The sequence below is a fragment of the Mus caroli genome, unplaced genomic scaffold (genome assembly GCF_978045245.1).
Source record: "Mus caroli unplaced genomic scaffold, Mus_caroli_1 scaffold_14, whole genome shotgun sequence".
Taxonomy (NCBI): domain Eukaryota; kingdom Metazoa; phylum Chordata; class Mammalia; order Rodentia; family Muridae; genus Mus; species Mus caroli.
In genome coordinates this window covers 84,664,840-84,691,146 of record NW_028227269.1, presented here as the reverse complement: position 1 = coordinate 84,691,146, position 26,307 = coordinate 84,664,840, and the positions used below count along the sequence as shown (strand labels likewise).

The 26,307-nt window shown below is 47.9% G+C and overlaps 1 protein-coding gene across 1 annotated transcript in view; it reads right to left on the bottom strand.

Annotated features, from left to right (window-relative positions):
• Ift43 (intraflagellar transport 43) overlaps window positions 1-26,307 on the bottom strand; it is a 79,683-nt gene that overhangs the window by 37,185 nt on the left and 16,191 nt on the right. The window contains exon 3 of the mRNA XM_021179388.2: window positions 12,258-12,322. Coding sequence (XP_021035047.1) covers window positions 12,258-12,322 — 65 coding nt within the window. The remainder of the gene's footprint in view (window positions 1-12,257; window positions 12,323-26,307) is intronic.

The window sequence follows — 26,307 nt, the reverse complement described above, 5'->3', positions numbered from 1 at the left end:
AGGGCACTACAGGGTTGGAAGGGACAGTCGCTTCCAATGCCTAATTGAACTTAATGACTGGCCTAATTAAGCCTGTTAATGGCAGGTCTAGTAGGGCCTTGGCTCATGCCTCAGTGCAGACTGCATCCTTCCCGCTCACCTTCCTCCGCAGGGCAAGGGGCTGGCTGGAGCACAGCTCTAATAAGAGGACAGGCTATGGCTCTGCCTGCTGGCCTTGCTGTTCCAATCACACACAAACGTAGACACGGAAGACGCGTATCAATAGAGTCCTGGGAATGTCTGATGAGCTCTACCAGAGGCAAGGGCACCATACCAGATGCCACGTGGCAAAAAACTGGAAGGTAGTGAAGCCCAGAGAATGAGTGTGATATCTACAGTAGCCAACTCCCCATGCCCCCCCAAAAAAGAAGAGAAAGAAAAAGGAAAAAGCCCTAAAGATCTTCAAGATGAAATTACCATTAAGAGAAAATATAATAATAAAAAGGCAAGGTGCAGAACACAGTACGCTTAAAATTCTTATCTAAATTTTTATATGTAGTATGTATATGTGTGTGTATATATATACACACATATGTATATATATGTATATATATATATATATATATACACTCAAGTATACACACATTTTGTAAGACAGTTCTCAATTTCTCAGTAAAGATGTTAAAATGCAGAGAACACCCCAACCTGACAGAAGGGCAGAGCTTAGCACACCATACTGCAGCATCTTGGGTGCTCCACTGCACTCCCGCTGTCACCCAGCATCTCCAAAGAGCTCCACACTATTGCTAGTCCAGAGAAAGACCCAAACCTGAGACTCAAAGTGTAGCTTCCTCTCACACATGCTGCATTCATGGTACCAAACAAACAAACAAACAAACTCAGAAGTCACCTGCTACACTGTCACTGGTCAGGGGCATCTGTGCATCTCCTCAAGTATTCCAGGACACTGGCAGACAATCCAGATCCTGGGAATTCACCTCTAGAGAGACAACCAGGAGTGGAGAGGCAGTAGCTGGGGTAAGTTTATTTTATGTCTTTGCAGTTTTACACCAGGGAGATGGCTTTATTTTTTAAATGTGGAACCCAAGTGGCTAGTCTGGCAACAGCAGAATCGGACAGATGAAAAGACATGGGTTTGAACTTTCTAGAGAGGGGAAAGTCCAGATAAAAAAGGAATGCTCCACAGGAGATTTGGCTTTTTGCTGTGGTTGTTCAAGGGCTACTACCAAGGGCTGTTCACTTTGTCTCTGATCTCCAGGGCTATGCCTCCAGCTCTACAACCCAAGCCCCAGATCCAAGAAATGACTAGCCGTAGTGCCTAGAGAGCTTCACTTTTGCAAAACTAGACACCATAATGGCTAAAGGTCAAAGTCTTCAAAGGACATGGAAGAATTCATTCAAGAAGCACAGCTGGACTTTAAATTACAACGAAGTCAAGGCTAACTTACCTGAGAAAAGGTTACCACAAGAGAAGGGCTAGTAGCAGGCTAAGGAGGTGAGAGAGCTAGCACTCACCCCTGGGTCTACCAGGCTAACACACAGCCACTGGGGCAAGGACCTGTGGACCAAGGGCCTTAGAAAGCTGCACCATGGGGCTCCAGGTGTCCTCTCCCTGACAACAAGCTCAGTTCAGGCACTCCGTTTTCCTCTCCTGATGCTCCTGTGAGCTGGGAAGCACTTAGCGGCGGCAGTGCAGTCACATCACATCACGCCCATGCGCTGCACCAGCGAACTGGCTTTGTGACACTACACAGGGCCCCAAGCTGGTTCAGACTCTGCACAGCATCCCTGGTTCTGTCCCAAGTGGAAGGGTGTGAAAGTGCCCCCCAAATCACAAGACAGAGTGAGGTTCATGGTGTACCTGTTCTCTAGCCTATTCCTGTGTGCATCTAGAAGCTACTATGTAACTTTCCAGGGCTCACATGATAGCTGCTTTCTTGGGCTCTTTCCTTTTCACCTTACACTGATGAGATTTGGAAAGACCGGTGAGACACAGCACTCTGAGATCCAAACAGGAAATGAGTCCAAATGAGTGCTGCTGCCTCTTGTGTCAGGGTAGGAAGGGGAAATACATTAACCAGCATCTGTATATATGTGTAAGTACGTGAGTGCACACATGCACACAAACGCACACATGGTAAGCTGTGGTTGCTTCTAGGATGGGAGGCAGGAATGAGGGCTTTCAGTCTTTATTCCACCTTTTTGCATTTTTTAAAATTCTATACAATGTCGTTTCTTATTTAAGTAAAAATCATCCAGAGTTCTATCACACACACACACACAGTCCCACCACACTGGAGATAGAGGCCAGCCTGGATTATATATTGAGTTCCTGGGCTACAGAGAGAAATCCTGTCTCAGGAAAAAACAAAAAGGCATGAAGCAAACTTGCAAAGCCTCCACATATCTGCCTTCTCCCCTCCTTTTAGAATCCTCAGCCTGCTTATACGTAAGTTTTTTAACAATTTATTTATTTTTTATTTTATATGCATTAGTGTTTTATATGTACGTCTGTCTAAGAGTGTTGGATCCTTGGAACTAGAGTTACAGAAAGTTGTGGGCTGCCATGTGGGTGCTGGGAATTGAACCTGGGTCCTCTCGAAGAGCAGCCAGTGCTCTTAACCACTGAGCCATCTCTCCAGGGCCTATACTTCAGTATTAAGCCCAGACTTTCCTACACAGAAACGCAACAAGTAACCCCAGAAGGCCTGGGCTGCTGTCAGTGCTGGACTGAGGGCCCATCTCCAGTGCTTGCCTTCCCCAACACCAGGAAGAGACTTGGGAAGGTTCTCCCTGCAATGAAGCTGCAGGGCTGAGTGGGGAGGGGCAGCTCAGCCTCCTCCCATCACCTGCATCCACTTCTGCCATGATGAGCCCAGCATTCTCACCCCTTCCCCTATCAGCTTCCAAACAAACGAATTCAACCAGTAGACTAGGAGTGCTGGAGATCAGGGCAGAAAGGCCTGACACATCAGCCCACCTGTCCTACTTCCGAGAGGATCCTGGCTTTTCACTTCTTAGTTCAATGCACACAGGCTGGGTGTTATTTAGCTTATCTTTGGGTCCTATTGAATATATCAGATATCCAGCAATAAACGATGCAGGTACATTCAAATTAATTAGGGTTAATTGTGGGGCCTGCTTATTCATGCTCGATTTTGCAGAACGGAGATTGCCTGTGGGGCTATGCAAACGACTGCTGCACTACTGAGCTGTGTCCCCAGTCTCCTTTGGCTTCTTTTTTCCGTTTTGAGACAAGATCTCATTGAGCTGCCCAGGCTGGTCTTGCAATCTCCTTGGCTCAGCACCCCAAGTAGTTGAAGTGAGAGGCCTGAGTCAGCTGCCTGGCTTGACTGTGAGTTTTCTAAATGTATTAAACAAAAACCTCTCTACATTGTTTTCTCCCATCTTTGAGCCCAGGCTCTGAAGATACATTTAGAGGAAGCTAGAACTTACTCTTGGAGGGTGTTTTGTTAAGGAAACTGAGGGAACTTCCAGAAGGGACAAAACTTTCCTGACTACTGTGAAGCTCCTAAAGCCCTAGATGTTCTAAGATTCCATTGTTTGGAAAGCTCCTTAAATTCAGGCTGGAAACAACTCAACACTTTCAGGAAGATCCTGAGACTGACCAGATTCACCCATCCACCCATCTCCAAGCATATAAAAGCAGTAAGAATTGCTAGGCGACACTCTCAAGAAAGGCAGAGCTATCTGGACAACGAGCTGAGCCACCTAGTAAAAGCTTAGGACAGTCAAGCTATCTGGAAGAGACACTCCAACTTGTCAATCTACCAGAAGGTTGTACAGTGTGTTCCAGTTTCTAGCTTTTGTGATCTGTCACCCACACTGGAGTGGGCTCTGATGATTTAGCTGTCTTTGAGGTATTCTTGCTCCTGTAAGTCACCCCTCACACTCAGTCATTTGCAAGAAATCCCAATACAATTCACAGGTTTACTGGCTGGATTTTGGTGGTGTTCATACTTTGATGTGTCATCGGTCCCCTACCTTGGGTGAGTAGATATTTGTTCCTGTCTTCCAAGGAAGAGTGACACACAATTCAGGGTCTTACAGAATGTGTGCTTAAAATTTATCTTTTCTAAGCTTAGAGTTTCTCAGAAGTGTACTGTAGGGAAAACACATACAGAGGGAGAGGGAAAGAGAAAGACAGAGAGACAGAGACAGTCAGAGACAGAGAAACAAAGACAGAGAGACAGAGACTGAAAGACGCAGAGAGAGCACATGACTGCTAAGACAGATGTGTAAACAGGACTTCACATGAGCATCCCTGAAAGCCATACAGATGAGCCTTGAGTCCTGGTGTCAGCCAATTGGTTGGGACGTGTGTGTGTGTGTGTGTGTGTGTGTGAGTGTGTATGTGAGTGTGTGAGTGCGCACGCATCAATCTTGGACCCTCATCACCTCATAGATGACTAATCTGCTAAGACTCAAGTAACTGTTCCCTCTTGGTGCCCAGGACTCCCCTGTACCATGCAGTTTTGGTTTCTTTTTAGGTAAAACTAACATGTACAAAAATCAATTCTCAAGACATATTCCAAGTTTATTTTGTTTTTCTTGAAATCCAAACAAACAAAATTGTGTTTATCAATGAAAATCTGAAAGTCAAACGTTAAGGGCTTTTCTTCTCTGGACACAGGGGCACACGGCCCCCTCTTAATCATGGAGCAAAAAACAATATCCAGAATTCACTCACAGGTCACCTATATACTGTGCATCTGTGTGTGGAGCATTATAGACCAGGAAGTACAGAGACTGGACAACAATCTTTAGTAACTATGTTCTAGTTATTAGCAATGCAGAGGAACAGCAGCAGCCCCAAGGTGCTCAGTGAACAATAAGGACATGAGCAACCTGGACAACTAGGAAGGAAGGAGCCACACATCACAGCTACACAGGCTCACAGGAACATGGGCTCACAGGAACACACGCTCACAGGTACAAACATCACAGCTATACAGGCTCACAGGAACACAGGCTCACAGGAACACGGGCTCACAGGTACACAGGCTCACAGGAACATGGGCTCACAGGAACATGGGCTCACAGGAACACACACTCACAGGAACACGGGCTCACAGGAACACAGGCTCACAGGTACACACACTAGCTCACAGGTACACACACTCACAGCTATACAGGCTCACAGGTAAACACACAGATATACACTCTCACAGATACACACGCTCACAGGTATTCACGCTCACAGGTACACACACTCAGAGGTACTCACACTCACAGGTATACATACTCTCAGGTATGCACACTCCCAGGTACATATGCTCCCAGGTACATATGCTCCCAGGTACATATGCTCCCAGGTACATATGCTCCCAGGTACATATGCTCACAGGTACATATGCTCACAGGTACATATGCTCACAGGTACATATGCTCACAGGTACATATGCTCACAGGTACACACACTCACAGATACACATACTCACAGGTGCACACACTCACAGGTACACACTCTCACAGGTACACACACTCTCAGGTATGCACACTCACAGGTACATATGCTTACAGGTACACTCACAGATACACACTCTCACAGGTACACACACTCACAGGTACTCACACTCACAGGTATACACACTCTCAGGTATGCACACTCACAGGTACATATATTCACAGGTACATACGCTCATAGGTACACTCACAGGTACACACAGATTCACACTCATAGGTACACACTTTCACAGATACACTCACAGGTACACACTCTCACAGGTACACACACTCACAGGTATTCCCACTCACAGGTACTCACACTCATAGGTATTCACGCTCACAGGTATACACACTCTCAGGTATGCACACTCACAGATAGGCACACACACTCAAGGTGCTCCTTTAGGTGAAGGGATAGGGGTGCCCACTGGACTATTCATACCTTTCCCTAGGTTGGAAGTTTTACAAACAAAAGGTTATCAACAGGGATCCAGGTTAGGACAATCCAATCATTGACAAGCAAGTCTTCAGAGTGTATGCCCCAGTACAGGGGAATGCCAGGGCCAAAAAGTGGGAATGGGTGGGTAGGGGAGTGGGGGGCAGGGTATGGGGGACTTTTGGGATAGCATTGGAAATGTAATTGAGGAAAATACGTAATAAAAAATATTAAAAAAAAAGAAAGTCTTCAGAGAAGAATTTTCAGTAAGAAGTGAAAAATCAAAAAAAAAAAATCTACTATATGATAACCTTTATTGAAACCACTTCTGTAAGCAACATACATTAGGCATCTGACTGGATGGTGGGGTGGAGGGCCACACATGACTAACTGTTGACCACAGATTAAAGTGGAACAGGTGGATACCAGTGTCCTCCTTATAGCTGTACCTTCCCACACCTGTACTTCCCACATCCAGGCCTCTTCACACCTGGGCCTCCTCACACCTGGGCCTCCTCACACCTGGGCCTCCTCACACCTGAGCCTCCTCACACCTGGGCCTCCTCACACCTGGGCCTCCTCACACCTGGGCCTCCTCACACCTGGGCCTCCTCACACCTGGGCTTCTCACACCTGGGCCTCCTCACACCTGGGCCTCCTCACACCTGGGCCTCCTCACACTTGGGCCTCCTCACACCTGGGCTTCATGCAATGAAGTACTCCAACCACAACAGTGCAGGTAGTTTGAATCACCAGCTAGATCCAGCTCTAACTCTCCCTTGGAACAAGGCCATGGAGAAATCAAGAAACAACTTAAACATCACAACTCTGAAGAAATGGTCCAAATCCAGAATACAGGACTCTCTACAGGCTAAGTTTCTCACCTTCTGCTCTCCACCTAGCAAAAAAAAAAAAAAAAATCAAAAGGCATGGGGAAAGGGAAGGGGAACAGCACAAATGAGAAGCAAAGGGCGAAAGAGCTAAATGACGTGTGGGCCTTGGTTTTTTCCCTTTTTACAGACTAACTCTACCAAGACATCTTTGCAACGGTGAAATTAACTGACTATGATCTGGATATCAGATAACATTAAGGAATTATTATTAATCTTGATGGGCACAAAACAGCGTGGTGGCTAATAAAGGAAAACAGTCCTTATCAATTAACAAAAATGATGTCCTGCAGGAGGGCGGGATTCAGCCACGCTGTCAGGCTGCTCTGCGTGCCACGAGATTTCCATATCCCTACGTACGTCTTCATCAGATGAGCTGTTTATCCGTACCTATGTCTAAACCGGCAATTTCCCATCTTTCCCATCAGGGAGCACTGAAATGAACCGTCTGAGTGGCAAGCTGGGATGGATGGAGAAGACATCTCACAGGCATGACCAGCCTCGGGTGTTGGCAGCGCAAGGCCTGGCGCAGGCCCAAGGGCAGAAGATCATAGCAAGCCTGCATCCGTGGAACCACACACAGCACATGCAGGGAAGCCCCAGCAAACCTACGCCTGACACCTTCCTAATGAACAGGCTGCGGTGGGGCTGGGCAGGCTGTAACACGGCTGGGTTACGAGAATGGAGCCTATGCCTGCAGCTGTGCTTACAGACCGCCGAGCCCTCCAGCCTGGTGAGTTTTTTGCCTTTCACACTTCTGTAACCTAATAAGAATTAACTACTCGCTGCTGACAAGAAAGTAGAGACTCCAATATGGCAATGACACAGAGGGAGAGGAAAGAAGCCCTTTAGTATTCTTGGAACATCTATGCCATTAAAAGAGAGAGAGAAAGGAGGAGGAGGAGGGAAGGGGGTAACCTCGGGACCAGCACACAGTTCTCCCGCCATCTTGATGTCCTTGACACGTGCGGCTGGTGTGGAAGTGGCTGGCACCGGAGCAGCCCATGAGCAGGAGCGAGCGGCCAATGGAGATTTATGTGAACGGAGCGAGATGGACAAGGTAAAATTGTCAGGAGGAGTTGTTGGAAAGTAAAATATATTGTGACAATTCCACTCCTGCCGTTCATCAATAAACTGACAGATCATTTAGTGTCAATTAGGAGTGATAGATGGACAAGTCCCCATGATCCTGGGCCAAAATTAATGGCTGGGAGGGAGAGGGTGATTGAAAATGACGGCTGACATTGAGAGCAAAGTCCTCAAAGTCCCCGAGGGGCCGTTACTCGCCTCATTCCCTTGCAGATCAATGCAGGGACAAACCCAAAAACAGACACTTTGAGACAAAACTTAGTCAGAAGGCCTTTCTTCTCCTTCCCGGTTCTGGGTCCCCTGTGTTCAGCTCTAGGGACATGGCCATGCCAGGGACCCACCCACTCTTTAAGTATCCCAGTTCCCAGACAACTTCAGGCAGCTGACTCTAAAATGGTGGCTTTGGCACAGCTACTGCTTTCAAGCCAGGAGAAGGGACAGGTAGTAATGTCCCATCCTGGGCCATTCCTCAAGTCAATCCTGTCCTGGGCCTCGGAGTTCTAGAACAAGGTATCTCCCAGGGCCAAGGCCCACACACACTCTGCTTTGTCTCGAATGTTTCACACACTAAACAAAGATATCACAGGATCTCATGTGTGCTGGCCACAAGCTCATTAGCCAGAACCATAACAGCCGTCTTCCTCCCCCTGGAGACATGTAGCTGCCTGTAACCCTGATGTGTCCTCCTTCGACGAATGGAAATTACTGGACGTACAAGGCACGTACAAGGCACAGCTAGGAGCTGTTTCTTCTCCAGCCGTGAATTCCTCTGCTGAAACCCTAATCCCTAAGGTGACAGTGTTTGCAGGTGGTACTAGACTGGGCTGAAGTCACAAGGATGGAGCTGTCATGGCAGGAGAGAAGAAGAGAAACCGGATCTCTCCCTGTGCACAGATCCTCACTTGTGGACCCAACCAGAAAAAGCCCGTCACCAAGAACTTTGTCATGCTTGCATCTGACCTTCGACACCAGAAAATGTTCCTGGAAAGCCTGGTGGGAATGCGCACTGTCTGAGCTCCTGGAACCTGGTAATTCCTTACAGCAGCCAGACTGTCTTAGACATGGCATGGTGCAGCTACTGTGATCCCCAAAGCATCGCAAATAAGCATGCCACTTACCAGTGCGAAGTCTCTGATCTAACCAGCCTCCCAACGCCAAATCTTAATCCCAAACAGCCCCACAAGCTGCCACCTGTTGGAATCCAGCTACCTTGACCTCCGTCCACTCTGACGTCACACGGCTAGCACTACCCGTGCCATCTGCCTTGCTGAGTTTTTGACTAGAGATGCCTGATATCTTCATCTAGCTCTCTCAGGGCAGAAAACACACCTTGTGTGGTGGCACTCACTAGAACATCCTGATTCACACAAAAACACTAGCAGACACTAAGGCTGCTAGGACAAAGGTGGTGGAGGACAGACTCAGCACAGCGCCCCAGGAAAAGACAACCACCACTCGCCCTTAAATAGGAACAGAACTTGCTGAGGGGAAGGAAGTGCCCTAGGTCCCCACAGGGCTGAGCATTCCCACTCGATGCCTAAACACAGGGCTATCCTCAGTCCTAGGCCTTCCTGTTAGACATGGGAGGAAGAACACAGAATCGCCTGGGCCTCAGACCTTCAACTTGGATCTAATCGTGACAAATGGAAGAGATCTAAAGAAAGACCCTCTATGAGACAACTGGCATGGACCCCTGGGACAATCCATGTACTCCGCAGCAGTGGGAGCTGTTTTAGTTCAAGAACGGTAGAAGCTGGGCCTGGCACCCTATGCCTGCAATTGCAGCACCTCAGATGCCGAGGCAGGAGGATGGATATGAGTTTGGGGCTAGCCTGGGCTGTAAAGACCCTGTCTCAAACAAACAAAAAACAAAAACAAACAAAAAAAACAAAACAGAAAGGGAGGAGGGAGGGAGGGAGGGGACAGAACTAACTAGTATAACGCATGGACTCTGACTGGATTCCAGAGCTAGAATGGCATTCTAAGGACAAATAGAGGCATTAAATGTAAAGTGCATACTAGATACTATTAGGTGACTATGCAGTGATCCAGTGATCAAGATTCTGTGACTATGCTGGAAGACAGGAGCTTTAGTCTTTAGGGATAAACGTTGTAACATCTACAACTTACTTTGAAGTGGTTAGGAAAAAATACAGAGGGGGGAGAGAAGGAGAGAGGGACAGGAGGACTGGATGCAGAGGAAACGAAACATGCCCTGCTGCTGGGTTTTTATTCTTTTCTAGTGTTAGGATAGAACCTGGAGCCTCCTGCATGCTAGGCAAACTCTCTTCCACTGGGCTACAGCCACAGTTCAAGAAAGCCACTACCTTATGGGCTATGTAACATTCTTAAGTGTACACTGCCCTCATAGTTAGTGCTGCAATCCGAATTCACACCCAGGTGCATCTAAATCAGACGCCTGAGGCTTTAAGTGATGACCAAATGCCATGTGACCATCCCTGTGCAAATCATCAGGAACTGTCCTCCCTGGCTCAAGACAACCATTTGTAAAAGGTCCAGAGACATGGACCTTATCCTGGATGGCCTGAGAATCCCAGCTCTGTTCTAGACTTAAAATCACTTGTCACACTAGGGATATAACACAGTTGGTGGAGTACTTGTCTAGCAGTGTGCAAAGCCCTGGGTTTGATCCCTACCACTGTGCAAGCCAGGTGGGGTAGGATGCACCTGCAATCTCCACTTTGGAGGTGGAGGCAGGAGGATCAGAAAAGCTGCTATTGAGCTGGAAGTCAGCCTTGGCCAACACTGTCTCAAAAACAAGGTCTTTAACCTAGAAGGACTCTCTAACAGTCCCTTGAGTAGAAGCATAAAGCATAAACCTGTCTTAGTCGGGATTTCTATTCCTGCACAAACATCATGACCAAAAAGCAAGTTGGAGAGGAAAGGGTTTATTCAGCTTACTCCTTCCATACTGCTGTTCATCACCAAAGGAAGTCAGGACTGGAACTCAAGCGGGGCAGGAAGTAGGAGCTGAAGCAGAGGCCATGGAGGGATGTTACTTACTGGCTTGCTCCCCCTGGCTTGCTCAGCTTGCTTTCTGCTCTTAGAGAACTCAAGACAACCAGCCCAAGAATGGCACCACCCACAAGGGGCCTTTCCCCTTGATCACTAATTGAGAAAATGCCTTACAGCTGGATCTCCTGGAGGCATTTCCTCAACTGAAGCTCCGTTCTCTGTGATAACTCCAGCCTGTGTCAAGTTGACACACAAAACCAGCCAGTACACCTCAGCATCTGCCAGAACCCCTGTGATCAAAGCTACCTGAAGAGATGAGGACATGAGAGCCAGTCATCACACCAGCAGCAGCCAGCGTCTGCCTAGGCCTCCTAGGTACTTCCTTTTTCTTCTGTGAACCCATTAGATCCTCACATCAGGCCCTTGAAGTAAGAGCCATTTTAACCCTGCAGCAGAGACAAGGATGCAGAAACCAAATAGCTTAATCGACTGTGTTGTAATCACAGCACCGCAGCATAGTGAGGATCTGAAACAGAAGGTCACTGGCCTAAGCTGTGGAAAAGCAGGGGATAGGGGTGTGATTCCAGAACACTGCCGATCATGCTGCTTCGGCCCCTGTGCCATCCTGTCAGAGGCATCTGGACAGATGCTTCCAACCAGAGGCTTAAGGACCCTGAACACCTTGCCCAGCCTTATCCACCTGGGTGAGAGCAGACGCAGCATCCACAGCCCCACACAAACACGGATACCACGGGCCTGTGACAATGGTTCTTCCTTCCAGGAACCCCAGAGAAGACAGGAAGATGAGACAGTACAGAGTTATCCTGGACCAATATTCCCACCAGTTCCCAGAGCTGGCTTGCGGTAAACAAGAGATGCCAAGTAGGCAGTGAGGGGATGCCTGTCTCCTTCTTCACAAATGAGTGATCTGTGTCCAAAGTAGACATAAAACAGAGTTCAGCCACAGCCACCACCAGGCAGTTCCGGCACACTGAACAAATGAACAAAGCAGGCCTGAACTTTGAAAATGGTAGGCCAAGCAAGGGAAGAGTCATAAGGGATGGAAGAAATCAGGGTCCCACTGACATGAACCTCAGAAAGAGCAAATCAGAGGCGCAAACTGGCTGCTGCCCATGGTCTGGGTGTAGGGGTGACAGGGCTGTTATGAGGTACTAGGCGTCCTGATGGGATGAGAGAACATTCTAAAGGTGACTCGGTGACAGATGTAAGACTCTGTGTCTATCTAACAGCAGTCATACTGTACATGTTAAGCGGGTGTGACTTGCCTTATTAAGGCTACAAAAAGGACCATGCAGGCACACCACCCGTCACAGGCACACCTGCACACCACCGCACCCACCCCGACTCCCCCTTCCCCCCAGGAGCTGAGTACTCACTTCGCCATCTTCATGGAGTCATCTGCCCAGCCTCCCTGCCTTCGAGGTGGTTTCGGTGGGGGAGCCTGTGTGAGAGAAGCCAGAGTGACAGTCATGCAGCCTGTGCCTCCAAACACCACCGAGCGCCAGGTTCATGCCACCTAAACCCAAGATAAAAAATAACCTCTAGTTTACTATAAAAACCAGGTATCTTCATCCCTCCTGGTGGGAGCAGAAGTCGGCACACTGTTCCCAGTAGACAGTGTGGCAGATGCCTACTAAAGACTTAAAAGTACCCAAGACTTTTTTTCTCTCCGGAGCTATAGATTAAATCCAGAGCCTCATTCACGCTAAGCACAAACTGTACCAATGAGCCGAATTCCCAGGGTGTGTGTGTGTGTGTGTGTGTATGGGTGTGTGCACAGGCAGGGGAGGTACATGCATGTATTATGGGGGGAGGGGGCAGGAGAATGTGCTCACGTGTACGGAGCCCCGAGGTTGATGCTGAGTGCCTTTCCTCAATTGATCTCCACCCCAATTTCTTCAGACATGGCCTCTCACTGAATTCGAATCTCCCTGATGAGGCTATGTTGGCCGAGCAATGAGCTTCAAGGATCTTCATGTCTTTCCCTCCCTCCCTTGATGTATGTGGCTTACAGGACCACATACATCACCATGTCAGCTTTTTGTATGGGCTCTGAGAATCTGACACTTTATCAACTAAGCCATCTCTCCAGCCTGCTTATGCCTATTATGGCAGTAAGCCAAGTTTTTTCTTCTAATATTTCTTTATTTTTATTTTTATGTGTGGGAGTTGTTCTGCCTGCATGTATGTCTGTGCACTACATGTATGCAATGCCCACCACAACCAGAAGAGGGCATCAGATCCCCTGGAACTAGAGTTAATAGGTAGTTAGGCTAGCACCCCATACCATATGTAGGTGCTAGGGGGTTTGAACCCAGGTCTTCTGGAAGGGCCATCAGTGCTCTTAACTGCTGACCTATCTCTCCGGCCCTAAGGCGGCAGTTCTAAACCTGAAATTTATCCCAAGGACATAAACACAGAAGAACATAATGTCATTTCTTCATGACAAACACTTGGCAACATCCCACATGGTCAGCAGTAAGGAACTGAGTAAGATGAGAGCATATACACAAACCAGTATGCAAGCAACGCAAATCTATATAAAAATAATATCAAAGTTAGTGCACATTAACTAAAAAACATACTTCAAAACAGTAGGGATGGAATCTGATTTTGCAAAAAGACCCATGAATTCGAAGCACTGATGTTTGTTTATTAGCTGTGTGTACATCATGAAGGAGTCCCAACTGAGGACAACTTAAATTTCCCATCCCTGTGCTGTCATACATTTTCTGACTTTTAATGGTCTATTTATATTATTTTATAAGAATAAATGTAGTAAAATTAAGACTTAAGAGTAAGGTTTGCTTAGCAGACATAAACATGTACACCAATGGGTTCAACTTCCCTCAAGCCATTTGGCCAGGGAGTACTCACCTGGGATAGACATATGCAGAAACCGTACTGTGCGCATTCTTACTCAGCATGCCCTAGCTAAAAATACCACCGAGCAGCAATTCTCGGAGTACCTGAAGCGGAAGAGATGGCTCAGTGTGTCTCCTATTTTGAATTACCCAGCATTCTTCCAGGAATGTTTTCTGAAGTATCAATTTTCCTTTTTCCAAGAACTTGACAAAATTCTAACTGCGGCTCTCAGTCTGGAAAGGAGTTCGGATAAACAAACTACAACAAGGTTTGCAAACTTCCACAAAGGATAAGGACAGAACTCTTTCTTTTATGGGTCTCTGCTGTAACTACTGAACTCTGACACTGTGGAGAAACAAACAGTTTAGATCCTAAGACAAGCGGGTATAGCTGACTTTCAAAAACAAAACGAAAACTCTAAAACCAGGCAGTGGGCCAACCTTGAGGAAAAGGATGTGGTTTGCTGACCCCTGGACCAAAACCTTGTGTCATCATGACCTCCTCTCTAAAGCCCAACAGGGACCATTTGAAGAAAACGCCCTTTTGACGCGCCTGAGCGCCTTTATGCTTTTGATGTTTTGATGTTTTGATGTTGTTTTATGATGTTTTGATGTTTTTATGTTGTTTTATGATGTTTTGATCTGTTTTTAACAGGATGGTAGGTCTCCCTTCCTACCTGTGTAGCAGTGCCCCGGCCTGGCAAAGATGTGTTCCACTTACATACAGGGCCTTTCTGTGACATGAGCCAGATCCTGCTAGAAATGACTGAGAAGAATCCAAGTCCTGGAATAAAAGACCTGGGATAATGCACCACTATTGAGCACTTGGGAAACGTACCCCACCGATTTCTATACTAGAGGCTAGCAATGGAGCCAGAAGACGACCCTACAGGCTGATCCCACTTAGAGGCACTTAAAATACCAAAGCAGAGAAGCTGTTTATCCCTGGAGCAGGGGGTGGGAGGCACCCACCCCTCCTATTCCACCTCAAGAGCCCACCTGTGGGCTGGAAGAAGCAGCCACATATCCTGGGCTCCTTTCTCCCATAGACACAGGTGACTGAATCCCAGTGTACTGGAGCCAGGCAGAACTAATTAGATTAGGTGTGATAATGTATGCCCCTAATCCTAACACCTAAAAGGCTGAAGCAGGAGGATTCCAAGTTTGAGACTAGCCTGAATTACAGTGAGACAAACAGCAGCAAAGAATCAACTGGATTTCCTAGCCTGGGAATCCAGAATTGAGGAAAAGAGGGGAATTCTTTAGACAGCACAGAGCAGGGTAACCCGCTGAAGACCAGGTGGAACCAGGGTGACTCAAGATGATAAACACTAAAATGACATGCAGAATCAAAAGACCTTGTCTTGTTTCTTGCCATGTGTAAGTATGTCTCAGGTGAACGACAAATTCTGAAGGAAAATGACCCACACTGAGCCTCCCCCCCCCCCCCCCCCCCGCCGAGACACTTTATTTTAAGTCAATGTATGGCCAGGCCGGGTGGTGCATGTTTACTGTGCCAGCACTTAGGAGGCTGACTCATGAATTCAAGGCCAACCTGGGCTACACAGAGAGGTGCTGATGTAATCATTAGGGCCAAGAGTTCACATCCCAGTGTGCACACAACAATCTGGCCATCTTGTCAGCCTTCTAACCCCAGCTCTGAAGACAGTGGAGGCAGGGAACACTGAGGTTAGGTTTGTCAGTTTCCAGCCCAGCCAAGAAAGCTCAAGCTTCAGGCTTAGGGAGAGACCCTGTCTCAAAAGAGTTGGGAGGGGAGAGGAAGAGGAGGAGGATACGCCTGTGCACAGATTCACACTCACTTGGGCACTCTCACTCACTCAGGCACACATGCACAATAAATCTATTGTCCAATAAATCACATGTCCAATAAATCTATTAAAAATTAAATTTTAGCCGGGCAGTGGTGGCACACACCTTTAATCCCAGCACTTGGGAGGCAGAGGCAGGCGGATTTCTGAGTTTGAGGCCAGCCTGGTCTAGAGAGTGAGTTTCAGGACAGCCAGGGCTACACAGAGAAACCCTGGCTCGGGAAAAAAAAAAAAAAAAGGAAGGAAGAAAGAAAGAAAGAAAGAGAAAAAGAAAATAGAAAAGAAATTAAATTTTAAAATAAACCAATTTGCACAGGAGTGGATGCTCACAGTCAGCTATTGGATGTATCACAGGGCTCCCAATGGAGAAGCTAGAGAAAGTACCCAAGGAGCTAAAGGGATCTGCAACCCTATAGTTGGAACAACATGATGAACTAACCAGTACCCCGGAGCTCTTGTCTCTAGCTGCATATGTATCGAAAGATGGCCTAGTCGGCCATCACTGTAAAGAGAGGCCCATTGGACTTGCAAACTTTATATGCCCCAATATAGGGGAATGCCAGGGCCAAAAGAATGGGAATGGGTGGGTAGGGAAGTGGGGGGCGCTATGGGGGACTTTTGGGATAGAATTGGAAATGTAATTGAGGAAAATATGTAATAAAAAATATTAAAAATTAAAAAAAAAACCAATTTGCCCACAGCCCTCTCTCCCTGTGCCCTGGCAGCACCTTACAGACCTCTATCCAGTGACGGCTCTATCCCCCTGTGATAATGCAGTATGGTCATTAATTGACTGCCACGTTTTGTTTGGCCCCATCGTTTCTTTTGTTTGTTTTTAATTTATGATACCATCTAAGAATTGGAAAATTTCCACATTAAAAGTCAGTTTCCAGCTGTCTTGACGAACTGGAATCTCCAGTAATGCTGGAGCCATCCCCTCGAGCAGGGGCATTCGTGCCAGGGAGCTGCAGTCCTCCTGTCTGGCTCCTTCCTGCTAATCCTCCTTCTGTAACTGCTGCACTGTGAGACTGGTTTTACCCCCATGCAGAATTCCCTCTGTGCCGCCCTGTCGGCGAGAAGTGGATGGAGGGGCGATGCAGTCTTCTGAGAAAAACTGGAAGCACAATCTTTGCTTGTGTGGCCAGCGGGCAGAATGAACACACTTTGACTTAGCACTTAGTTCTGTGGCTCTCACCCCGTGGGTCATGACCCCTCTGGGGGTGTGGAGACCCTATCAGAGTTCACACATCAGATATCCTGAATATTAGACATCTATACTGCAACTTGTAACAGTAGTAAAATTACAATTATCAAATAACAACAAAAAAAAAGGAATTTTATGGCTGGGGTCACCACAATGTGAGGAACTGTACTGAAGGGTCACAGCATTAGGAAGGTTGAGAAGCACCGAGTTTGTGGGACCTGGCCCTGAGAATGTCATGGCTGACCTGAGTATGTGCTCTCTGACTATTTCTCTGCTTCACATATTGGGAAAGATAGAACAGACTCAAATAAAACCTGTAATGTTAAAGTGTGGGAGTGTCCAGCCTGTTAGGAAGATCTTTCTAATGCTGTAAGATGCCTGGAGTCTAGAACAGGACAGAGAGGAAACGGACTCTCCTGATGTTATCTCATCTCCACTCTGGATGGGGGTCCCAGTGACAGGCGGGGCAGATTGACCTGGGAGAGGATGGTGGAAGACGAGGCGGTGAGGAACTGGAGCTAGAGTGACAATCTTCTGAAATGGAGCCTTTGAGTGACCCCTCATGGAGGGGACAGAGCTGTTGATGGGATGGTGAAGTGTGTAGAACATGCCAAGCAATGATGCCACGGCTCCTCTACAATCCCTGTCGCCACAACTAACGTCAACACAGCAGAGATGACAACATAATCAAATACCCAATCAATTGAGGGGACGATTCAAGGCGGATGCTGTTCAGGCAGGCTGGATCTCCTTAGTCACTGTAACTAAGGTGACAGTGACTGCACTTCGCCTCTAACCACACCTCAGGAAGCCATGGCCATGGGGAGGTTTCGGGGTAGGTGGGTGGGTAAGTGAAGAACTTTCCCTCCTACAGGTGACAGCCACAGTCGTCCTCATTTTCCCAGTTGGAAAATGGTGGCTTCAAATGAGAAACAGAAAGCTTGTCACACAGGAGTCACTCCTCCCTGCCCGGCTGCTTGACATCAGGTCTAAAATCAAAGGCTTTCTTCACAAATGGCAGAAGCCTTTCCGAGCTGGCGTACATAGTACACAACTGCGCAGGCTGCTCATGATCTCCAGAGCAGATTGGAGAGGGGGCCATGCAGGCAGGTGGGCAACAGGAGTCCCACCTACCATCGCCTTGGCAAAGCTCGGGAGGCACTGGGGCAGACGGGAGGCACACGTGCACCTTTGCTCACTGCTCTTAAGAATTAGCTAACAAGAGACTTGAAGGCAGACGGCTATGTTTTAGTTCATAGTTTGAGGGTACAGGCCATGATGCTCAGGAAGGCACATTGGGTGGAGAGGGGACGAGGCAGCTGTCACACGGCATCCAGTCATTATGCAGACAGGGATGACTGGAGCTGCTCTGCTTGCTTCCTCCCTACCCAGTGCGCCACCCCCGACCCCATCCATGATTAGTGCTCACCTTATACAGAATGGGTCTTTTCAGTTAAACCTTTATTTTCTGAAAATGCCCTTGTAGGCACATCCGGAACTGCATTTCCATGGCTGTTCTAAACCCAGAGTTGACAGGTTGGTATGGTAGGAGGTGTATAAGGACAGGTGGGACTTGGGACGCTGTAAAGCTGGGACCTGCACAGTCAAAGGGAGATGCCTGTCTCCTAGTGAGGAATGACCGCATATGCTCTGGGTTTACTGTGGAGACCAAGGTCTGCAAATAGTCTCCAGGCCCTGAGTCCTGTCACGGCCACACATAAACATCCTGGCTGGAGGAGACAGGCTTCATTACCCACTAGTCCGAATTACAAGTCTACAAAGTTCAGCTCCATTCTCAGGCACTGAGAATCCTGTGCACTGAGGGGATGGGGGGTGCCATCCTTGTCCTCAGATGCTCCCAGTTCAGTGAGGCCAACAGGAGACAAGGGTCAAGTCTGTGTGACATCCATGTGAACAGACACCAAGATGAATCTAAACCAAGGAGGCTGGAGTGGCCCGGGAGCAGACATGAGTTGGGGCAGGGGGTGGGGTGGGGAGAAGCAGTGCTCTAGGGAGGTGAGACCCGCTCAGGCACAGTGCAGTTCCAGTCACTGGTGCGCTTTCTTGTCACCCTGGTGGCTTGCAGGTCCTGGGACATCTTGGAAACTGTGCTAGCATGCACACTCGGTACCCAGCTTGGGGCTGGAGAGAATGGTGCCAACCCAGGACACGACTGGGAAGGGGAAGCAGAGACACCTGAAGAATGAGCTGGGTCAGGCCTCTCTTCTGTCACTGAAAGTCCTGGGCCTGCGCACTCTTTCCTCCCAACACAGGAATAGCAACACTGCCTCTTCCAGAGAGCCTACAGGGTCAGTGCAGGCTAAGCCTCCCAAGTGTGCCCAGGTAGCTCTGTAGTGATGGGCTCCGGAGAGACAGTGTGGCAACTGTCTCAGCCTGTTTGAAGACCGAGTGTCTCCTTCCAGGAGGGGCCACAGCCAACTTTTACCCCTTTAAGGGACTGGGTCGGTCACTCACTCACTCACTCATTCATGTGGAGAACTCAGTCACAGAAGCGCTCAGGAAAAGGTGAGTCGAGCATTCGGGTCTCTGCTGGTCTCACTCAGACCAGATAGGCAGGATAGAGAGAGATCTAGGGCCCCAGTGGAGGAGGACTGGCTGCAGCCGGAGCTCATAGCATTGGGCTGGTGAGGGCCTTCAGGCCTGCAGGACCCCTGCCACCCAGCTGGGACCTCCAGAAGCAAGTCCCCAAGACATCATTTGGAGAGGCCATTTCCAACTTTGGCTGACTTAGTGCTAGGTGACATTACACACCTCTGTCTCTCTCTCTCTCTCTCTCTCTCTCTCTGTCTCTGTCTGTCTGTCTGTCTGTCTGTCTGTCTCTGTCTGTCTGTCTCTCTCTTCTTGTAAAGAAGAACCTTAAGATATGTGACATCACCCAGGTCAGAAACAAGGCCTGGTGACAGAAGCCCTCAGGCAGAGTCCCCCTGCTCTCTCTGGAGTGTGGGAAATGAACATAGCCTACTGGGACCGCTGATGGGTGGAGGGGGCAGGACCCTGCATAGCTCCTCCAGAGAAGCAAAAAATGTGCTGTCTCCAAAAATAAACCCAATGCAGCGATGACTGTGAGTGAAGGGTTGAGAGCACGTGACCGTGGCCACAGTCCTGAAATACCAGCGCGCTACAAAAAGGAGCCTGTGAGAGGCAGAGTGCAGGAGATTCAGGAAACAGCCTCTTTATATGGTCTCATCCGAGTGGGCCAGGATTCAACCAACTGGAATTACCATGTCAGAGGGAGCCTCTTGGGCCAGACTCATTTCTGATCTTTATATGGTTCCCCCAGATTCCTAAGATGCCGACACACAAAGATGCTGGCAGTGCCAAAAAAGGAGCCTTTCCAGTTTGGAGCCTTTGCTCATCCCCTCAGGAGCTCTGAAGAAACCCCACTCCCACCTACCCTTTAGATGAATCTGGCTCATCTGAGCTCCCAATCTAGAATACAAGCTGTTTCCAAAAAGTCAGTGCAAGCACACATGCATGCCCAGCACACGGACACACAGCTGAGCGAGAGCTAGTGCAAAGGTCACACTAGCCACCTTCAGTTCAAACGTTTATGGAAAATAAACTTCCTTCCGTGCTCCAGCAAGGCAGGTGCACACCCGAGGGCCGGCATCCCTGCCTCTCAGCCCTCCTGCGACAGGATGTCGCCAGGGCTATCAACCTCCCGCCCAAGCCCTAGGTCTCCCAGCTAAGACATCCTTGAGCTGCATTTTCCCACAGTGGATTTAAGGTCAAGGAGGGGCCCTGGATCCTCAGAGCTTTCAACTGAACCCTTTTGAGAGTAAACACAGCTCTCTGTGTGAAAGAACAAACTGAAATGGACCTCATTCAATTTTACAAACAAGAAGAGAAGAAATAAATCCAAGCGTTAATGGACACCAACGCCACGGGAGGAAGATCGGCTGGGAGGGACTGGCTGTTTTCACGATTCCCAAAACAAAACGTGCCCCATACATAAAGTTCTGAGTTGTGAGGAAGGCCTTGTCTGTCACCACCCCAGCTCAGCCAGCACGCTGTGTGGCGGTAACAATGGGACAGGCCGTGCCATCCCTTGAAGCAAGCGCACAGCACCACCCCGGAAAGATCCCTGCCAAGAATGTTCCTCTGGAATCTAATCAAGCCTCCGATCTGGTTCCCAGTAAGCTGGAAATCAGGTAAGAGAGGAATAAGCTAAATGACCCCCCAAATAAAGAATCTAATGAATCTAGAATGGGGAACCTTTGGGAAAGCTATCTGTCAGACCTCTTCAAAAAGCCAGAGCCGTTAAAAAGGAAAAGGAACGGGACCATTGTACACCGCTTCAGAGCCATGACCAGAGACCTGATGGGTCCTGGATTGGTTTTTTTTTAAACACCTCATTATAAAAGCAATTTTGGAATTGAAAACAAAGACACACTTGGTAGTAGACAGTGCTGGGGAATGGCTGCACTGCCGGGGTGACAGCTAATTCACAAGGAAACTGTCACCTTAGATACATGGGAAATACGTAAGTAGCAGCTCCTATCTGTAATTTTTGTGGCTACAGCAAAGGCATGCCTTTTACATTTTAAAATATTTTACAACTTATAATCTAAGCCAACAAGGCAAGTGTTAGTTCCAGTTGAGTCTAGTGAGGATGGTGGGCTATGCCTTGTACCGTCCCCCCTCCTTCTCTGGGTGCTTCTTTTGGTAATGAACAGATAACCCAGTCAAGGAAGAAGGCGCAGTGCAAAGCTGGAGGTAACAAAGAGCAGGAGAACAGAGCTGGCGTGTGTGTGGAGGTGGTGCATTGTGCATTGTTCACGGATGTGTCTGCTCAGTAAAAAACTGACTTTAACAGGAACAGAGACAGTCTCCACTTAATGGCCAGGAATTCCTAATACCACAGCCAGAAAATAACTTTCCACCAAACACAGCAGGTCTTGTGATCCCTGACACGAGCGGAAGCAAGGGGGGAAAGGGCTTTTATTGCTTATTTGGTTCTGTTTTGCTAGAGATTGCCCTGTCTCCACCCCCAGCTTCAAGCACACTAAGCAAGAGTTCTACCACTGACCTACAACACTTCCCCTCACCCCGTGTGCTTTTAGATGAAAGTACTCCCATCCCTGGCCCAGTTCATGGTGAATGATATCTTGTGAATATATGCATTATGAACTTAGGGTAGAAAGCGTGGTAGAAAGAACACCAAGTGACCCAGCCCCAGGCCTTTGCCCAGGCCCTGACCAACTCCACGATCCTGGATGTTTCCTCCCGTTAGAATCCCTTCTGTGTTTTACAATCCCATGATTCCATGGAGCTATGAACTACAGGATTTTGGATTCTTGGAGCTGGGACCTAGGCCAAACAAATCAATGATAGATGGAGCATTTGTGACCCATATGAGACCCATATGAAGGAGATGGAGCATGGACAGAGAAGACCGGCTACAAGGAAAAATCAGCAGCAAGAACTGACCAAAAGTGCCAACCTGGGCACAGCCAGAGGATGCACTAGTTATGGGTCAGTGGCAATGATAAGCAGTATGTGAGGGCAGGTTGCTCTGCTGAGTCTCAACTCAGTGAAGGCTCTCCTGCAAGATCAAGTTCACAGAAGAGGAAGAAAGGCTGAGGTTAGCTCAACTAAGACAGCGTTGTTTGTAGAAGGTGGGACAAGGACGGGAAGCCAGGCCAGTAGGATGGTACAACTTGTCCTGAACCAGCTGAGACTCCGTGACAGTCATGTGCATGCCAGCTAGGAGGACACGGTGTTCAATGAGATGATCACAAACAAGGTCACTTGAGGCTAGACTCAAGCAGCCCCAAACAACCCTATCACCACGTCTATCTATCTGGACATTAAAGAGAAGCCCTGAGAAGCCAAAACCAAAACTTCATTTTCTACACCAAAAGTAAGAGGTTCCTAATGATGATGTAAGTATCTTGTGATGCAGGAAGACCAGAAAGTGCTATGGGCTAACCTCTACTCTGCTTGCCCTGGGCTTACACTGAGGGAAAGGTCAAGGGCAGAGGCAGGATTAAAAAGTGATGCCGAGGGCTGGTGAGATGGCTCAGTGGGTAAGAGCACCCGACTGCTTTTCCAAAGGTCCGAAGTTCAAATCCCAGCAACCACATGGTGGCTCACAACCACTGTAATGAGATCTGACTCCCTCGTCTGGAGTGTCTGAAGACAGCTACAGTGTACTTACATGTAATAAATAAATAAATAATTTTTTAAAAAAAGTGATGCTGAAAATAAACCAGGACAGCTTCCACATTAACAACCCCGGCAACAGCGATCAGACACAGGCTTTGAAGGAAGCCTCCCTCATGCCCGGGGTAGAGACTGTGGGAAGGTTTTGGCAGCACCACAGGATCTTTGCAGGGCCTGCCCTGCACATGTTCTTTCCAACAACCTCATCTCCCTCACTTCGCCCAGAGGGGAGACACACGAGCTCTTCTCTCACTGGGATGTAACTGTGGTGGCTCAGGAAGCCAGGCTGTCTGTCAAATGATCTGGTGGCATGACACCTGAAAGCCATCAAACTGTCCACTCTAGGTCATTCCTGGAATATGGCTGCCAGCAGTTTTCAAAGAGGCTGAACTAAAGGGTACATATTTCAGCCCTGAAAATTATGCTTAAAATTCACCCTGGATTTGCCCACCTTGGAGAGCATCCCTTGGGTCATACTAAAACCAGCTCCCCCCATCGTCCTCTCCTTGGGTCCACATACCTTCCAGACACTAAGGAAGGCATGCCCGGTTCCCCCCATGCATTTTGCCACTTAGCCAACATAAACATTCTTTTCAGCTTTCATCAGAAACCAAAACCTATACATTTTTGTCATTCTCTTTACTCTTTTCCATTTGTTCAAATTAATCCAGCATGTGTGCAGCGAGATGTGCACGGTGTGGAAGGGTGTAAATTCCTGGCCCTCTAGAAAGTCACCCCTCCTGGCACCTGTGACTCTGTGGCTGTCTAATCTGTCTAGACTTGCCACCTCAACCAAATCCAGAGCAGAATAACTTGGAGCAAGTTGAGAGCAGGAGCTGGAAGAAACCTGAGCTGCTGTGTGGTTCCTCTGGGGCCACCATGACAAAGAAGTGGGGGTGGATAGAAGGAGGGAGCCCCGGGCTGGCTGCCCCACTGTGTGAGACCCAGAGCCCTGAGCTCCATTCCCGCCCCATGTCCCCGTGGTGACCCAGGAACATCAGGTTGCACACTGCGGTCCTCAACCTTGCTTCAGCTCTGAGAATTCAGTAGGACACGCTGTCAGCACACGGCAAGGACATGGCTGATGTTTTGCTCTGGCCACTCCCCATCATGTCAGAAGTGGCTCCTTGATCCTCCCAAGACTTTGGATGCTTTTACAATTTTTCCTCAACTCCTAGGTTTCATGGACCCTCCAATATTTCAAACAAGATTTTGTTTTGGGTTTGGGGTTGTGGTTGTGGTAAGAAGTAATGGGTTGAGCTTTAATCTTGCTAAAAACTGTCTTAAAAAAATCACCATCTTCTCTGACCTTCATTTCATTAAAGAATTGAAATATACAACCTGGCCAAGTTATAAAGGCAACTGACCTTTACACTGAATAAATTTACTTTGTGAAAACTGATAACTTTGGTTCTTGCTTTCTCACTGCTAAAACCATGCTTATATTCTAGTGTTGGAAGATGTTACTGCTCAATGCCTCAGGCACACTCACTCCTCTCTCATTTATTTATGTGATGCCGTGTGTGTGTGTGTGTGTGTGTGTGTGTGTGTGTGTTGATTATCAACTGCCTGATAGGAACCAAACTCCAGTCCTCTGGAAGAGACACAGCACGAAACCACTGAGCCATCTCTCCAGCCCCTTCCCATTCTTTCTCAAATGACATGGGCTGAAAGCACTGCTCCCAGGTGACAATGAACTGTCACAAAAGTATGGCCCAGTGTATCACTAACTCAGATGATCAACTTAGCACAAGGCTCTGCAGGAAGGCCTCCTGCCATTAGAGCAGCACCCCACCCGCCTCTCCAACACCTGGAGCTTTTTAGATTAACTTTTCAGAGTGCTACACAAGCCCGGTGACCTACAGCTACCTATCTGCTAAAACAAAGTTCAAACGCAGTGCCCAGCACCCACATAGTGGCTCACAACGACCCGTAAGCTCCAGTTCCAGATCTGCCTCACTCTTCTGACCTCTGAGGTCACCGGCAAACCCAGGACGCTCGCACATACATCTAGGGAACACAGCCCCTCTGACACATTGAAAATAAGTTATATTCAAGGCTGTAAAGGAAAAGATGGCCATAAAAAAACGAGTAGATAAGAAATCTGGGTGCAAGGCAGAAATTATATATTTTTGAAAAAATGAGGGGGTGGGAAGCCAAATAGCAATTTGGTACTGAAATGTAAACTTAACTGAATGAAATTTTCAGTTAATGGGTTTAACAGCAGCTTGAAAACAGCAGCAGAAATAAACTGAAAGGCAGATGATGATCTTGAAGATCAGCAGACAAGGCTCGATGTTAAAAAGGGAGTACTAGGGGCTGGAGAGATGGCTCAGTGGTTAAGAGCACTGACTGCTTTTCCAGAGGTCCTGAGTTCAATTCCCAGCAACCACATGGTGGCTCACAACCATCTGTAATGGGATCCGATGCACTCTTCTGGGGTGTGTCTGAAGGCAGCTACAGGGTACTCATATCTCATATATAAACATATATACATACATACATACATACATAAATCTTAAAAGGGGGAGTGGTACTAGACTAACAACGCTTCGTGGAAACAGGAGCACAAATCACCTGAGAGAACAGCAAGCCTCTACCATGGTTTCCAGAACAAGGAGAGAGACGGGAAGGAAGAGCCATTTAGGTCTATGGCCACACCACCATGAACACTCCTGGTCTCGGCGGCTAAGCAGGGTTAGTCTGGTTAGTATTTGGATGAGAAAAACTATCTGAGGAAATTCCAAAATCTGGTAAAACCCAAAACATCACTCTACAGATATGAAAAATTTATCAAATCCCAGCACAATAAATATACAGACAATCACATCAAGGAGTGTCCCGGGCAAGCGGCTAAAAACCAAACATCCCAACATGCTGAACAAGCTCACGACATGACCAAGGCTGGCCCTGAAATACCAATCCCCCTGGCTCTGTGTCTGCGTGCTGGGAACAAGAAAAGATTCACATATAAAACCACCATTACCAGCTACAACCAAAGGAATAGCAAGCTTGTTTTGAGGCAGGGACTCCCTATATAGCCCCGACTACCCTAAAACTCACTGCATAGATCAGGCTAGCTTCATAATTGCATTGATTTTCCTATCTTTGCCTCCCAAGTTGTTGGGATTAGGAGAATTGTGCCCCTAAGCCTGGCTGATACTTTCAATTCTGTGGAAATTAGAAGAAAAGAAAAAAACTCGGTCTAGAATTCTGCATACAAAGGGAATATCTTTGAAAAGTAAAGATGCAATGAAGACATTTCCAGACGAACCAAGCAGAACAGTCCCTGGCAAACAAGAACGGCCAGGCGAGGGCAGTGTCCAGGCTGAGGACAGACTAT